The 16187-nt window shown below is 40.5% G+C and overlaps 1 protein-coding gene across 1 annotated transcript in view; it reads left to right on the top strand.

Annotated features, from left to right (window-relative positions):
- The window catches only part of Lyst (lysosomal trafficking regulator), a 96887-nt gene that overhangs the window by 41615 nt on the left and 39085 nt on the right, over nt 1–16187 (top strand). The window contains exons 21-29 of the mRNA XM_090318768.1: nt 1083–1214; nt 2283–2907; nt 4756–4933; nt 6719–6888; nt 8193–8423; nt 10436–10602; nt 11625–11777; nt 13427–13618; nt 15350–15525. Of these exons, the coding sequence (XP_090174894.1) occupies nt 1083–1214; nt 2283–2907; nt 4756–4933; nt 6719–6888; nt 8193–8423; nt 10436–10602; nt 11625–11777; nt 13427–13618; nt 15350–15525 (2024 nt within the window). The remainder of the gene's footprint in view (nt 1–1082; nt 1215–2282; nt 2908–4755; nt 4934–6718; nt 6889–8192; nt 8424–10435; nt 10603–11624; nt 11778–13426; nt 13619–15349; nt 15526–16187) is intronic.

The following is a 16187-nucleotide window of genomic DNA, read 5'->3' as shown; positions in this document are numbered from 1 at the left end:
TATTTAGGTTCAGTGCATTTAGTGGTAAAGTACTTTGCAAAATAGTTACAAAACTGAGTATGGTATGGTTCACTCCATTAAGAGGCCTTTGGCCAAATAGAGTGATAAAGATCTAGACAGATTGTTGTAGCACATACTGTGTAGAAAGCACAGTGATGTGGAAATTGGTATTTTGTTTTCTTTTTTTTTTTTTTTTTTTTGCCAGTCCTGGGGTTTGAACTCAGGGCCTGAGCATTGTCTTTGAGCTTTCTCAAGGCTAGAGCTCTACCACTTGAGCCACAGCACCACTTCTGGCTTTTTTCTATGTATGTGGTACCAAGGAATTGAACCCGGGTCTTCGTGCATGCTTGGCAAGCACTCTACCATTAGGCCAAACTCCCAGTCCAGTATTTTGTTTTCTGGTGGCACAGAGTTGGGTGAAGACTAAGGTGAGATTCTTTGCAGGAAGTCATACAGCCCAAAGGAAGGGGATATTACAGCGAAGGAGAGGGCTTGGCAGAGTTCAGAGAAGCTGGTATTTCTGAAACATAAGGCAGGAAATAAACTGGAGAGAGACTGGGCCCTAATCATAGAGAGTCTAGTCTGTGCGAAGCTGGTAGTTTACCCAAGGTGCCTGAGGGGGCAAGAGGAAGCTGCAGGGTTTTAGGACAGAGTTGACATTCAACAGAGAATTCAGTAGCTGTGAAGATTTTAAAGTGGCAGTATGTTCACTTTAGAAGTATGCATGCCATTTAGAAGCCTCTGATCGCAATCAGGATCAAGCAGCTGTGTTCTGTCACTTTAAGGGGAGCAATTTCAGAAAGGAAGGTGAAGTCAGTAGATCCTGGTGCATTTTATAGTCATGCTGTCTTGTCATGGGTGAAGAGGAGATCTGGGTTCCGGGTGGCCCCATCGGAATGGAGGGGGACCAAGAATAGTCAATCACAACAGAATCTGTCATATGAAATTGCTTGGTATGAACATTTATATCAAGTGGTCTGTTTTTTCTTTGAATACCTTATTGTCAAAATTTGCCTTAAAGTTATATTTTTGTTTATCCTTTAAATTTGTTTTACTGTCTCAAAACGTTTTTTTAACTTTAGATGGCAAGATCTTTCAGGAGAAGGTCCAGTCAATCATGTATTTGAGGCACTCTAGCAGTGGAGGACGGTCCCTTACCAGCCCTGGGTTTCTGGTGATAAACCCATCTGGTTTTGCTGCATCCCCCGCTGAAGGTAACAGTAGCAGCAGTAAAAGTACAATCCTAGATTTGCTTTTGAGTAGTCACAGATAACTAACCTGTCCATGTTTTAGCAATACAATATAACCTGGAGTCCAAACTAAATAAATGGAGGATTAAAGTTAAAACTGGAGCCACCGTCCTCCAATATGAGCCTTCCAGCTAGCTGGGATCACAGGCACGAACTGAGCTGTCCTGACTGGCCAGCCTCCTGATTTTCTGATCTCATCCCCGTCCTCAGTTCTCTTTACCTCTGTCTCTCTAGCCAATGGAGATAGCATTTGCCTGTCCTGGTTCACAGATAGCTATTTTTTGTACTGCTGAAAGCTGCACCCAGGTTTTAAGGCTGCTTCATCCTTCCCTCTATTTAGAATGCATTCATCCTAAAGACTTTACTCGTACAGCACTTTTCTCTTTTATTAATTTCTCTTACTAGACTGCTTTATCTCTGTTTTCAGAGAGGAAGAAAAGTAGACGCAGGTTTTCTAGTTGTAGACTGGTCCTATGTCCTTCCCGTTCCCGATAAGCATCTTGTAGGCGGGGCGGGGTTTTACTGGCAGTCCAGCTCGGGCTTCTATAGCACCACTGCAGACAAAGTAGGTATGGAAAAACAGTACAAAATATCCGAGCACTAGTCTCTAGTTGTGCTTTCCTTCTAGGGTGTTTTTGCTGTAGTTATTTTAATAGGTTTTATTTGGTATTTTATAAGAAATGCCTGTTTGAAAGTGTGTGTGTGTGTGTGTGTGTGTTCGCGCGCACGCGCGCGCGCGTGTGCATGCACACGTGCATGCAGAATCATGGATGTTAATAATGCTGTCCCATGCCATCACTGTTGTATTAGGTTAAGGAAGGAGGACAGCGCATGTTTTTGGAAGATTTTAGTAAAGCGAGGTTTAGATGGTTCTTGAATTTAAGAATACTAGCCAGGAAGAGAACTGTGTGCTAGGTGGGGGCGCTGTTGCCATGGCTGTGAATACATTGCAGACAAACAGTGGTCCTATGTGGTAAATTTAGAAATAGTGAATAGATTTATAACAAGTATTTTGCTGTCTACTCTTTCTAGGAAACAACACCTCCAGTATTATTCCACGGCAGACAGCTGCCAGCATGCTACGCTCCAGAAGCCTGCCAGCATTTCCCACCTCTTCCCCTCCAGCACGGCCACAAAAACTGACTAGAAGTTTGGGCTATAGTATTGACAAATTACAAAACATTGTGGACTACACTGCCACCCAGCCACAGAAACTGACTTTTCTGGGGAGTTCAGACATACTGAAAACTGGCAAAGATGATCCATTCATCAGTAGCTGTGAGTCTGCGAAAGCAGTTTGTGATGTGGAAGCTGTTCTTACACCCCAGGCCTCTGCCGGTGGTGTCCCCACAAAAGCACTGGGAAACCCTGCGACCAGAGTAGATCATCATGACTTGGGAACAGAGCCCAGATGGGATGGTGACAGTCCTGGGGCAGAGTCCTGCCCACGGCGACCCGATAACCTAAAGGGACTGGCCTCGTTCCAGCGAAGCCACAGCATGATCGCAAGCCTCGGGCTAGCTTTTCCTTCACAGAACGGATCTGCAGCAGTTGGCCGTTGGCCGAGTCTTGCTGATAGGAACACTGATGATTGGGAAAACTTTGCCTTTTCTCTTGGTTATGAGACAAACTACAGCCGAGCTGCAAGTGCTTACAGGTACTCGTGTTCTCATGTACCATCGTTTGTGAAATAGCTTTTAAAGGATCCCTGTACTTGCAGAAAAGCCATTACTATGCCACTGTTCACGAAAGCTGCTTCTCATTCAGTATTAGATAGTGCTAAATTTATCTGAGGTCAAATTGCTCTCAATAACAAAATCTTATGGTCTATAATTTTATTAGACAACTTTTATTTTTGCCTGCACTGGGTTTGAACTCAGACTCTTACATAGCCAGCTTGCTTGCCCAGCTCATAGTTTACTACTTGAGCCATGCTTCCAGCCAAGCCTTTTTTTTTGTGGGTCATGGGGCTTGAACTCTGGACCTGGGAACTGTCCCTGAGGTCTTGAGCTGAAGGCTACTGCCCTACCCTTGAACCAGGCTTCACTTCCCATTTTCTAGTGATTAACTGGAGATAAGATTCTCATAGTCTTTTGTGTCCAGGATAGCTTTGAACCTTGATCCTCAGATCTTGAGTAGCTAGGATTACAGGCGTGAGCCACTGCACCCAGCCCAGCCAAGCCTTTTTCGAGTAATATTGAAGATGGAGTCTTGTGGACTTTCTGCCCTGGCTGACTTCAATCTCTGATTCTCCAGATCTCAACTCCCTGAATAGCTAAGATTACAGGCATGAGACACCAGTGCCCTGACTAAAATTTTTTCGTTTAAAGAAATGATCCTATCAGTCACAGTTTCTGGAGGCATCTTGTGGGAGGCCATGCAGTGAACCTTCCCATGGTGGTGGGAATGCCGTGTGGGTACTATCCAGTCTGGTGGGCATGGTCACATGGTTGCTGAGCACTCGAATTATGGCTAGGGCAGCTAAGACACTGAATTATTCAAAATTTTATCTTTAAGCTGGGTGCTGGTGGCTCACATCTGTAATTCTAGCTATTCAGGCTAAGATCTGAGGACCACAGTTCAAAGCCAGTCTGGGCAGAAAAGTCTATTAAACTCTTACCTCTGGTTATCTAATAATCATCATCATCATTAAAAAAAGCCAGAAGTAGGGCCAGGAGTTTGGCCTAGTGGTTAAAGTGCTTGCCTAGAATGCATGAAGACCCGGGTTTGATTCCTCAGTACCACATATAGGAAGAAGCCAGAAGTGGTGCTGAGGCTCAAGTGGTAGAGCTCTAGCCTTGAGAAAGTCCAAGGACAGTGCTTAGGCCCTGAGCTCAAGCCCAGGACTGGCCAAAAAAAAAAAAAAAAGCTAGAAGTAGAGCTGTGGCTCAAGTGATAGAGTGCTACTCTTGAGCAAAAAGAAGCTTTAGGATAGTTCCCAGGCCCTGAATTCAAGCCCTAGGACTGATACACACACAGATACAAAATTAACTTAAATAGTTTAAATAGTACAAGTGACAGTTACTACTACCATAAACATCATAGGTATAGAATACTTATTACTAAAAGCATCATATTCAAAAGTGATGGTAAAAGCAGAGCACAGTGGCTCACGCCCCTAATCCTAGCTACTCGGGAGGCTGAGACTCTTTTCTCCAGTTAACCACCAGAAAACTGGAAGTGACACTGTGGCTCCAGGGGTCGGGTGGTAGCCTTGAGCTGAAGAGCTCAGGGTCAGTGCCCAGGCCCAGGGATAGGGCTGTAGCCTGGAGCTGAAGAGCTCAGGGACAGTGCCCAGGCCCGAGTTCAAGCCCCATGACTTACCCATCCCCCTCAAAAAAAAAGTGATGGTAAATTTGTTAATCACAGTGAAATTAGAATTGTTTCTTTTTTTTCTGAACATTTGTTTTGCATGCTAAAATTTGCTACATGTCAGTACTTGAGAAATCTTCATGTATTTGTTCCTGGTTCTTTGCTAGTAAGACTTTCCTGGCCTCTGTCTTAGTGTAACTGAAGACTGTTTGGTCCCCATATGCTGTGGATTATATGAACTCTTAAGCGGAGTCCTCCTCATCCTGCCTGATGTCATGCTTGCTGATGTGATGGAGAAACTTATTCCAGCAGATACTCTCCTAGTCCTTGTTAACCACCCATCGCCGGCCGTACAGCAAGGGGTTATTAAGGTAAGGGAAGATGCTACATAGTTGTTTTAGGTAGGAAAAGAAAGATCTATGTATTTTAAGAGTTTGAATATCATCCAATTTTAAGTCCTCCATTGATTGATTGATATCAGTTTTTTTTCTAATTTTAAGGGTTTTCTCTGTGTGTGTATGTGCGGTGTTATAGAACTTTATCAGATGTTTTGCAAACACTTTCTTCTAGGTTTTTACATTTTTTATTGTAATTAATAGAAGGGTTACATTATATTCACCAGATAGAAGATGCATTACTTCACGAACATTGATACCATTTCTCATGCCTTGGTCCCCATTTCCCTCCCCCATCCCTGCCCCTCATCTTGTATTCCCCCCTTTCCTATCCAACTTCAAATAACCAAATAAACATATATATGATATATCATAACTTTTTAATTTTATTTTATAACTAGCTATTTTTTGTCTTTAGGATTCCTTTAATAATAATTTCCAACTGGTAACAGAAGACCTCTAGTTTTACTTTTTTTTGTTGTTCACAATTTTTTTTTTGTGATTAATAGAAAGGTTACATTATATTCACCAGATAAAAGGTGCATAACTTCACAAACATTGATACTCTTTCTCATGACATGGTTCCCATTTCCCTCCCACCTTCCCCCCTCATATCAGTTTTAAATTTACCAATAAACCCATATGTCTAAATTCTTAGTCTAATTCACAAAAATTTACAGGGAGCATATAATTGGAAACCTCTCCTACAATGTGTTATGTCAACTCTTAAATTCCTCAGGTCTCAGCTCAGTTGTCCTTATTTCAGAGAGGCCTTCCCTAACTACCATATCAAAATTACCTGTAGCTTTACTCCTTTATTTACTATATCAAAGCATTCTATTTATGTCCTAGAATTAGCTTTTTTTTTTTAAAGGAGGTCCTGGGGTTTGAACTCAAAGTCTGGGTGCTGTCCTTGAGCTTTTTTGCTCAAGGCTAGTACTCTACCACTTCGAGCCACAGCAAAACTTCTAGTTTTCCGGTTATTAATTGGCAATAAGAATCTCACAAACTTTCATGCCCAGGCTGGCTTTGAACCATGATCCTCAGATCTCAGTCTCATGAGTAACTAGGATTACAGGCATGAGCCACCAGTACACAGGGGAGAACTGACCATTCTGTTTGAGAGATTCTAGAGTATCAAATTTGTAGAAAAAGTATAGACTGTGATTATTTTTCCTGTAGAATTAGACACAAGGGTTTACACTCAGCCAAGAGTACTGTCTTCTAGGTGACCTGGCTTCCTTGGAAACAAGTTCCCTATTCCAGGGGAATAAAGACAGTTTCCATTAGCATTCCACATTTGTCAGAAACAAGGTTCATTTTCCTGTGACTGTGGTATTTTTAAAACATTTTTTGTATTATATGAGTACTACATAGAAGTTATAGATAATAAGAATGTATAATCCAGGCGTGGTGTCTCACACCTCTAATCCCTAGCTACTCAGGAGGCTGAGATCTGAAGATCCCAGCTCAAAGCCAGGTTCAAAGCCAGCCTTGGCACTAAGGAACATGAGACTCTTATCTCCAATTAACCACTAGAAAACCAGAAGTGGGCGTAGTAGCTCAAGGAGTAGGGCAGTAACCTTGAGCTGAAGAACTTAGGGACAACACCCTGGCCCAGAGTTCAAGTCCCACAACTGACAAAACAAAACAAAAAGAATGTATAAAAGTATAGATAATAACTTTCAAATGAAATTATTGTATGTTGATTTGTGTATATTGTATTAAATTTTGATGCATGTTCTAAATTTTTTTCTTTAGCTGTTACATGCATATTTTAATAGAGCATCTAAGGAACAAAAGGATAAGTTTCTGAAGAATCGTGGCTTTTCTTTGCTAGCCAACCAGTTATACCTTTATCGGGGAACCCAGGAATTGTTAGAATGCTTCATTGAAATGTTTTTTGGTAGACGTGTTGGCCTTGATGAAGAGTAAGTAAATTGTTCCTTCTACCATGATTTGAAGATCTTTTGTCTTAAATGTAGAATTTAGTGAACTCACTCTAAAATAATATTTTATTCCATCAGAAAAAATAAATCTATATTTTCATCCTTTCTAGTATGACCTCTTCCTTTGGGTTGTATTCAATAGCTAGAAATGAGAAGCAAGTAAATATTGTATCAAGTGGAAGAGAGTGATAACTTAGATGCAATCCAACATGAGAATGCTGCTTGGAAAGAGAGGTGGCTCACTGTTATTCTCAGTGACACGGGAGGTGCATATGGGAGGTGCTCTGTTCCCTCAGAGGCCTCAGGTCATCTTCTGGGAGCGTTCCTAGGTGATCTGATTGGGAGCTGTGACACTGACATGATGCTGATAACAAAGCAATAGGTATAAAATTACATTTTTTTCATTCAAACTAGGAATTTGGCAGGAAAACTTTGGTTTCTGTTTATTATTGAGTAGAGAGGTATATTTTTTGATTATGGTAGATAGATTGAGACCCTGGGAATTAGTCTTTGCTGTGATAATCTCAGTACCTGCTATTCTCATGTAGCTTTTGGCTTTTGCATAGTAGGTTTCATTATCTCATTTGATTCTCACAAAGCCTTGAGAAGAAGGTAGGACACATGTATTGGCTGGATAAGGAAAATGAGGCCAAATCCTTAAATAATTTAGCTCCAGGAGCACATGATTCATTCCTTTGTGCCACACCTCTTTTTTTTTTTTTTTTTTGTGGTTCATGAGGCTAGAACTCGGTCTGGGGGTCTGGGTGTTGTCTCTGAGCTCTTCAACTCAAGGCTACCACTCTATCCTTGAGCCAAGCCCCACTTCACAGTTTTGTAGAGGTTAATTGGAGATAAGAGTCTCAGGTCCTTTTGTGCCAGTTGGCTTTGAACCTTGATCCTCAGATCTCAGCCTCCTGAGTAGCTAGGATAACAGGCGTGAGCCACCGCCTGGCTTGTGCCACACCTCCTTGCTTCAGCTTACCACCTGTTAAATACTGTGCAAAATAATAATAATCTTGACCATGTTTCAATACCGTGTAAATCCTAAGGGACCTCTGGATTGGTTAGAAGTACAGTATGCATGTTTGCGAAGCTACCTTCAGCTGGACTTCTGGCAGCAGTTCTGTCTTCTTACTGGCGCCTGTAAGCTACAGAAGGCTACCTTAGTTCTTAGAATTTCCAAATCCAGTTCACAAAATGGCCCACAATTTCAATAATTTATTTTCTTACTTTGTGACTAACGGCTTCTTCCATGTTTTCCCTTCCCTGTGTATTCTGTATTGTAGATTCGATCTGGAGGATGTGAAAGCCATGGGACCCTTTCAGAAGTGGTCTGTCATTCCCATCCTGGGGCTTATAGAGACCTCTCTGTATGACAACGTACTTCTGCACAATGCTCTCTTATTTCTCCTTCATGTTGTGAATTCTTGTTCTAAAGTAGCAGACATGTTGTTGGACAATGGTCTGCTCTACGTGTTATGTAATACAATAGCAGCCCTGAATGGATTAGAAAAGAAGTAAGTTTTAAATTAGTACTGAAAATTATGTCTAGTAAATCTTAGAGGGGACAGTGTGCATAGTAGGCTGTTACTTTAAAGCATCTGATTTTTTTAAATGCTTCTGAAGAATTCCCACAAAATGTATTAGTTTGGCGAGGGCATGTTTTTCATCTTTGGCAATCACTGCATACTACCATTAATTTCATTCCCAGTATAGTAGTCTGAAGTACACTGACGAACTGGGTACCAGTGACTCATACCTGTAACCCAATTTACTCAGAGACTGAGATCCTAGGATCATGGTTCAAAATCAATGAAAAAAAGCTGGGTTGCAGCATCAGCTGTGCGTGAAAAAGTCAAGCAAGAACTTAAGCCCTTACCATTACCAGCATACACACAAAAAAGTACATTGACAAGGTGGGTGCCAGTGGCTTATGTCTATAATCCTAGTCACTCAGAAAGCTAAGACCTAGAAAATCAGAGTTTGAAGCCTGACCCTTTTCTGTAGAAAAGTCAAGACTTCATCTTTCATTAACTAGTAAAATGCTGGACTAGAGATGTGGCTTAAGTGGTAGAGTGCCAGCCATGAGCAAGAACCCCAGGCCCTGAGTCAAGCTCTGGTAATGACACGCACGCTCATACACATACATACACACACACACACACAATCTGCATTGACAAGGGCTACTACCTACCAGCTCATTAACAGCCTTATAAAGCATCTCAGATTAGATTTTTAGTTAGATTTGTACATTTGGTGTCTCCACTTACTATTTCCAGTATGTCATTTAACTAGAGTAATAAAATATAAATTTTTGGAAATGCCTTAGTGTACATTCAAGCATTAAACTGTAGAGGAAGTGGTGCTGTGGCTTAAAGTAGCAGAGTGTTAGTCTTCAGGGACTAGCCTCTGAGTTAAAAACAAAAAAACACTGTTGATATTTTTGTACTGAGAACAGAGCATATCTTTCATGATACTCTACACCAAAGAAAGACTCTTTGTACTCAATTCTGTTCAGCTTTTGTCAGATACCTATTTTATTTAGTGTCTGTGAACAAGGCATACGAGAGATAGAAAGCAGTACAGAGAGTATTATATATTCACAGCACATATACTCCTGATTGACACTCACATGAAATGGGAAAATGGGAAGGTACCACAGGCTTCTTCTGAACATGGATTTTACTTGTTTTTCATGAACATAAATGGTATTTACTGATAGTTGTTGTATGCTATTCTGTTAATTGGCTCACTTCAACTACTTTTTATCCCTTATGTGACTTGAGAAGTATTTGGGCCTAATGCCATACTCTGAGGTAGATTAGTCAGGCCTTAGTAGGACAGAAATAACAGAGTCATACTATTGTGCATTAGAAACTGATGGTTACATGGTAAATGCCATTATTTGAATCATTAAAGCCCATAGGATTTATGCAAGTGAGATCCAGAGTGGTTATTGATTTATTCCAGTTCTCCACGTGGGAAGTTAGCACTCCTCCATCTTGCTACAGCTGAGAGAGGCCCTGCTCGTGGGCTTTGTATTTCATGTGCTTCTCAGTTACAGCACTTGGCCACTGTTTTATCTGGTCCTCTGTAAGGCTATGTTCTTGACAGGTGACATGGTAAGAGTGTATTTTCCTCCTTTCTCCCCCACCCTTTCTCTTTTTCCAGTTCTGGGCTTGAGCTCAGGGCCTGAGCACTGTCCTTGGGCTTTCTCAAAGCTAGAGGTCTACCACTTGAGCCACAGCACCATTTCTGGCCTTTTCTATGTATGTGGTATTGAAGAATCAAACCTGGGTCTTGGTGCATGCTAGGCAAGCACTCTACCACTAGGCTAAACTCCCAGACCCTGTATCTTCGTTCTCTCCCTAGTGGACATGTATTATTTGCTATAGAGTAAGCAAGAAGAAATAGTGAACAAATGCATGCTTGTAAGGTAGATATTAAGCCAGTTTTCTTTGTTCCAAAGTATTAGTGCTTTTTCTTATCAATGCCCTTTCTTTTTTTTTCTTTTTTTTGTTATCTTTAGCATTCCTTTGAATGAATACAAATTGCTTTCCTGTGATATACAGCAGCTTTTCATAGCAGTTACAGTTCATGCTTGCAGTTCCTCAGGCTCACAGTATTTCAGAGTTATTGAAGACCTTATTGTGCTTCTTGGATATCTTCAAAATAGCAAAAACAAGAGGACACAAAGTAAGATTTCACTTTTATGGGTTTGGAGGGAAGAGAGAAGCTTCTGCTTTTTGTTTCCAAGTAGTATTTGAAGACTTTTTTTTTTTTTGGTCTGTTGTGGGACTTGAACTCTGGGCCTGGACACTGTCCCTGAGCTCTTCAGCTCAAGTCTGGCACATTTCCACTTGAGCCCTAGCGCCACTTCCAGTTTTCTAGTGATTAATTGGAGATGAATCTCACAGGACTTTTGTGCCCGGTCTGTGTTGGAATACTGCAATCCTCAGATCTTAGCCTCCAGAGTAGCTAGGATTACAGGCATGAGCCATCAGCGCCTGGCTGTATTTGAAGACTTTGATGTAATATCACCTTTAGTTTTCTTTAATAGGAGATAATAACATGAAAACAGAACTACTGGTTAAATTTTGTCTCATGTGCAGAAAATCCTGTTCTTTGAAATAATTGTGTAAAGTATAGTACATTTCTGAGCTAATGTTTTTCCGTTAAGGTTTTTTATATTGACATTTGGAAATTTGTTTTGAATTTTCTCGTAAGCGTATTTTTGGATAGAGCCATACTGGGCTCCAAACTCAGTATCTTAAGCTTGCAAAAGCAAGCACTCCGCCATTTGACCCATACCCCTATCCTTTGATTTTCCAGATGGGGTCTTGTGCTTTTTGTCTGGGCTGGCCTCAGACCAGAGTCCTCCCATATAGCTATGATTACAATTATGAACCATCATGCCCAACTTGTTTGTTGCTGTTTACGCTTGCTGGCTTGAATCTCTGTACTTCTTACATCTGTCTTCCGAGTGCTAAGATTATGGGCATAAACCACCATACTTCACTAAACACATTTGAACATTTTTCAGCATCAAGAACCCATGCTGATCAACAAATTTTGATTTAGAATTGATATATAATTGTTTAGATATTAGGTTTCGGAGTTTATATTATAGTTTAGATATGAATAATGTATAAACCAAGTTCAATTAAAAGGTTAATAACCTCATAGCTTGAAAACATCCTAGTCTCTTCTACTTTTAGATATAGCTCTTGCCCTGCAGCTTAGAGTTCTCCATGCTGCTATGGAATTTATAAGGAGCACAGCGAATTGTGACTCAGAAGGCCCAGCAGATATACCTCTGTTACCTTCTACTCCCCACCATGCAGTATTGCAGAAGCGGCAAAGCATTGCTGGTGAGTAGTAAAGTGATACTTGGTAGCTTGACTTTTCTCTATTTTGATTCCATTCACTTTTTTTCTTTTATAACTAAGAGGTTATTTATGTGATTTTTTTCCATATATTTTTATTATAATTGATAGAAGGGTTACATTATAATCACCAGATAGAAGGTGCATTACTTCACAAACATGTCTTGGTCCCCATTTCCCTCCCCCCACCCCTGCCCCTCATCTTGTTTTCCCCCCTTCCCTATCCTATTTCAAATAACCAAATAAGCATATATACAATATATCAAGTTAACAAGGTGAAATACTGTAACCATATGAGATAACCAAGGGGCCATTCACATTTTTATAATTATTTCTTAGCTTAGAAAGTTCAGCTTCACAATTTGAGAAAGTTTTCTTACCAGAGGAAATTACACCATCACTTATTTCTCTTCAATGCTGTTTCCCCCTTGCAGTGCTGGGGAAATCCCAGGTTAACTGGAGATAGTCTCCAATTTGTCTGCCTAGAATGCTAATCTTCAGATCTCAGCCTTTTGAGTAGATAGGATTAAAGGCATGAGCTGCCAGTGCCCAGCTCTATATTGTTGTTGTTTTTGTTTGAATCAGTTTTAAGTGGGCAACAGACTTTTGTCTTCTTACTACAAGAGCCCTAGGACTGCAATAAACAAATTACCCCAAAGCTGGAAGTGGTGCTGTGGCTCAAGGGTAGGGCACTAGCTTTTAGCAAAAAGCTCAGGGACAGCCCCTAAGCCCTGCATTCAAGCCCCAGGATTTGCTCCCCCTCCCCCACAAAAAAAGTCATTAAAACTTGTTACAGTTCATTATATGTAAGTCATTTTAGTAGAAGTTATTTATGGAAATTGATGTTTGTTTTCACAATTTAAAACCAAGGTTCAATTCCAATGAAGGGTTCTGTTATTCCTCACTTACCAAGACGTCACTTTGGCTCCTATGGCCAGCTGCCGATGCCCTTCTCCCTGGGTCTGTTAAGTGAAGACTCCCCCCAGTTCTTTCCTGGATGTGCTACCAGTGCAGTGCCTCCTGGAGCAGGTGCAGTAAAGAAGAGGAGCAGTTCTCAGGGAACACTTTTGGAACACTCGGTTTCAGCTGATGCTTATGCCTGAATCACTGGAATGGCCAATCACTGGGCTTTGTTCCCCTCTCTCTCATTGGCTGATTTCTATTCTAAGGTGATTTCTAAAATCACCTTACACTCTTTCCAGAATTAAAATTCAACTACAATAATTATTTAGAAACCCATGCTCTTATGAAAACATAATGTACGTTAGAAGTCTTGATGATTTTGAAATACAAGGAAGTGGAATAGTATCTGAAGAGATTTTTACCAACGCATTTTGAATCCTTCGTAAAACTTGTCTATTGCACTGAATTTTTCCGAATTCTAAAACATGACTCCTCTGAAGCAATGTGTATCACTAGCTTCAACAATGTCATTTTAGACTTGTAACCAGAAATACTGCTGCACTTCCTTGAGGAGGGAAAAATCACCCCCTTTCTCTCAATCACTTTCCTTAGTATAAATTAACTTTGAAATGTTTTTCTTTTCATGCTAGTAATCACAAAGTTGCAATAAAAATAATTTCCTTGATCATTGTCAACACTGACATTGGACATTTTCATGCTTATATTTGAAGGTCCTCGAAAATTTCCCCTAGCTCACACTGAATCTCTTCTGATGAAAATGCGTTCAGTGGCCAGTGACGAGCTCCACTGGATGGTGCAGAGGCGGATGAGCCAGGAGCACCCTGGCCACGCCACAGAGGCGGAGCTGGCACAGAGACTGCAGAGGCTCATGGTCTTAGCAGCCAACAGGGTCATCTACCCAGGTAGGACTGGGGAGGTCATGTGGTCTTTCTTGCTTGTAGAGTTGAAGGAAAAGCATTTTTTTTCCTTTTAACATCCCACATTATAAAGGAATTTTTAAAAAAATTTTGAACTGATGGTCTTTTGTTGGTTGTGGGGCTTGAACTCTGGGCCTGGGCGCTGTTCCTGAGCTTTTCAGCTCAAGGCTAGTGCTCTGCAACTTTGAGCCACAGCACCACTTCGGATTTTCCATGGTTAATTCAGAGAAAAGTCACACAGTATTTGAGGTGGTCACTACTTTTTTCTTTTTGCCAGTTCTGAGGCTTGAACTCGGGGCCCGAGCATTGTCCTTGAGCTTTCTCAAGGCTAGAGCTCTGCCACTTGAACCACAATACCACTTCCAGCTTTTTCTCTGTATGTGGTACCAAGGAATCAAACCCAGGTCTTTGTGCATGCTAGGCAAGTAAGCACTCTACCGTGAGGCCAAACTCCCGGCCTAAGGTAATCACTACTTTTTATTCTGACTATTCCAGTATATGTACAGTAGGTATAGAACTGTGGTTTTGACTTGCATTTCTGTAGTGGCCAATGTGAAGGTAAACCTACTGCAACCACTAAAAAAGCTGTGCCAAAAGGAAAATGCATTGAAAAATACAATATATGAGAAGCTGGGGCAGGAGGGTCACAAGTTCAAGGCAGGTCTGGATTACAAAGTCTAGACAAACCAAATAAGGCTAACTGGCTAAATAAGACTCTGTATCAAAAAGAAAAACAATTGTATATAATGTTCTTAGTGGGTGAGTACACACACTAATGTTTCTAATATTTCTCTGCTTTACTGTGATGATCATTCAACAATGTATATGTGTTCAAAACACCAAGTTGTTTACTTCAAATATATACAAGTAGACAGTTTAGACAGTTTCTGTAAAGCCCCCAAATTAAAATAGTATAGGCAAGTCAAACTAGAATTCTGAAAAAAATGTTTAGATACCCTCAGGAAGGCAAATAAAAGGATATAGTCATTGCTAATCACTCGCTAATCATGATAAATCCAAGCAGAAGGAGAAGGATTGTGAGACAGCATTGTTCTGTTTTTTGTTGGTTTTTTTTTTTTTTGCCAGTCCTGGGCTTGAGCTCAGGGCCTGAGCACTGTCCTTGAACTTTGGACTTTCTCAAGGCTAGAGCTCTACCACTTGAGCCTCAGCACCACTTCTGGCTTTTATCTATGTGTGTGGCACCGAGGAATCGAACCCGGGTCTTCATGCATGATAGGCAAGCACTTTAACCACTAGGCCAAACTCCCGGCCCAAAGCATTGTTCTGTTTTAACCTTTCAGATTTTTAACTGGGGCAACAGGCTCATGGGCAAGTCACATGTAAATGTTTAACTGGATAGCACATAAAGTGCTGGATAGCTACGCAGGTTCATTGAAAAATATGTGTGTATATAGATTATATATAATTTGACTTGTTTAAGAATCATATAGTCTGAATAATTTTACATTTGATCTTATCTTTTGTTACTAAATTAAATCTTTAATTTAGACATAATTCATGACATAACTTTAAGTGTCTGCATTGTTTTTAATTGATTCACTGTCTCTATTAGGTCTAGTATATCCAGCATACCCACTACACTGTTGTTATAGTAACTGCATTAGTAATTTAGGGGAGTATTTCCACCAGCTTCAGTACTATTTATAACAGGTAAGTGTTAGTGATAGGACTAATGTTTTTTATTTCTTAATTCAGAGTTTAACCCAGACGTTATTGATATTTTGAGAACTCCAGAATATACAACTCAAAACAAGACTTCAGTTTCTCAGACAGAAATTTCTGAAGAAAATATACATGAACAGCCTTCTGTCTTTAATCCATTTCAGAAAGACATGCTGACATATCTGATAGAGGGATTCAAGGTGTCTATTGTAAGTACATTAATTACTTGGTTGTGTTCATTTGTGCAAAGAAAGGACCTGTCTGTGACAGGTCACCAAAATAATTTTCTTTGTGCTCTTACTTGAGTTTGTTTTTTGTTTTTTTTTCTTTTGGTTAGTCCTGGGGACTGAAGTCAGGGCCTGAGCACGGTCCTTGAACTTTCCTCAAGTTTAGTGCTCTACCACTTGAGCCACAGCACCAGTTCTGGCTTTCTATGTATGTGGTACTGAGGTCTTTATGCACGCTAGGCAAGCACTCTACCACTAGGCCAAACTCTTGGCCCCCTTAGTTGAGTTTTTAATAATAGAATAATATATATTGCTAGCTTAATTATTGTAAAGTGCCTTCTCTTTGCGACATTGGTTTTTAAGGCTGTGTCCTGAAAGCCATTTTCTAATATAATCTAGAAGATCAACATCAGAAAAGAGAAAGTCTTTGATGAGTAAGTTAAATACTTATTCTGACAAAATTAATAGCTTGTTTTAAAAAGACTTATCATCTACTCTTTTTTTTTTTTTTTTGGCCAGTCCTGGGCTTGAGCTCAGGGCCTGAGCACTGTGCTTGGACTTTCTCAAGGCTAGAGCTCTACCACTTGAGCCTCAGCACCACTTCCAGCTTTTTTCTATGTATGTGGTACCGAGGAATTGAACCC

The sequence above is a fragment of the Megascapheus bottae genome, chromosome 26 (assembly GCF_031878675.1).
Source record: "Megascapheus bottae isolate mThoBot1 chromosome 26, mThoBot2.hap1, whole genome shotgun sequence".
Lineage (NCBI taxonomy): Eukaryota > Metazoa > Chordata > Mammalia > Rodentia > Geomyidae > Megascapheus > Megascapheus bottae.
This window is presented reverse-complemented; position numbering and strand designations above follow the sequence as displayed.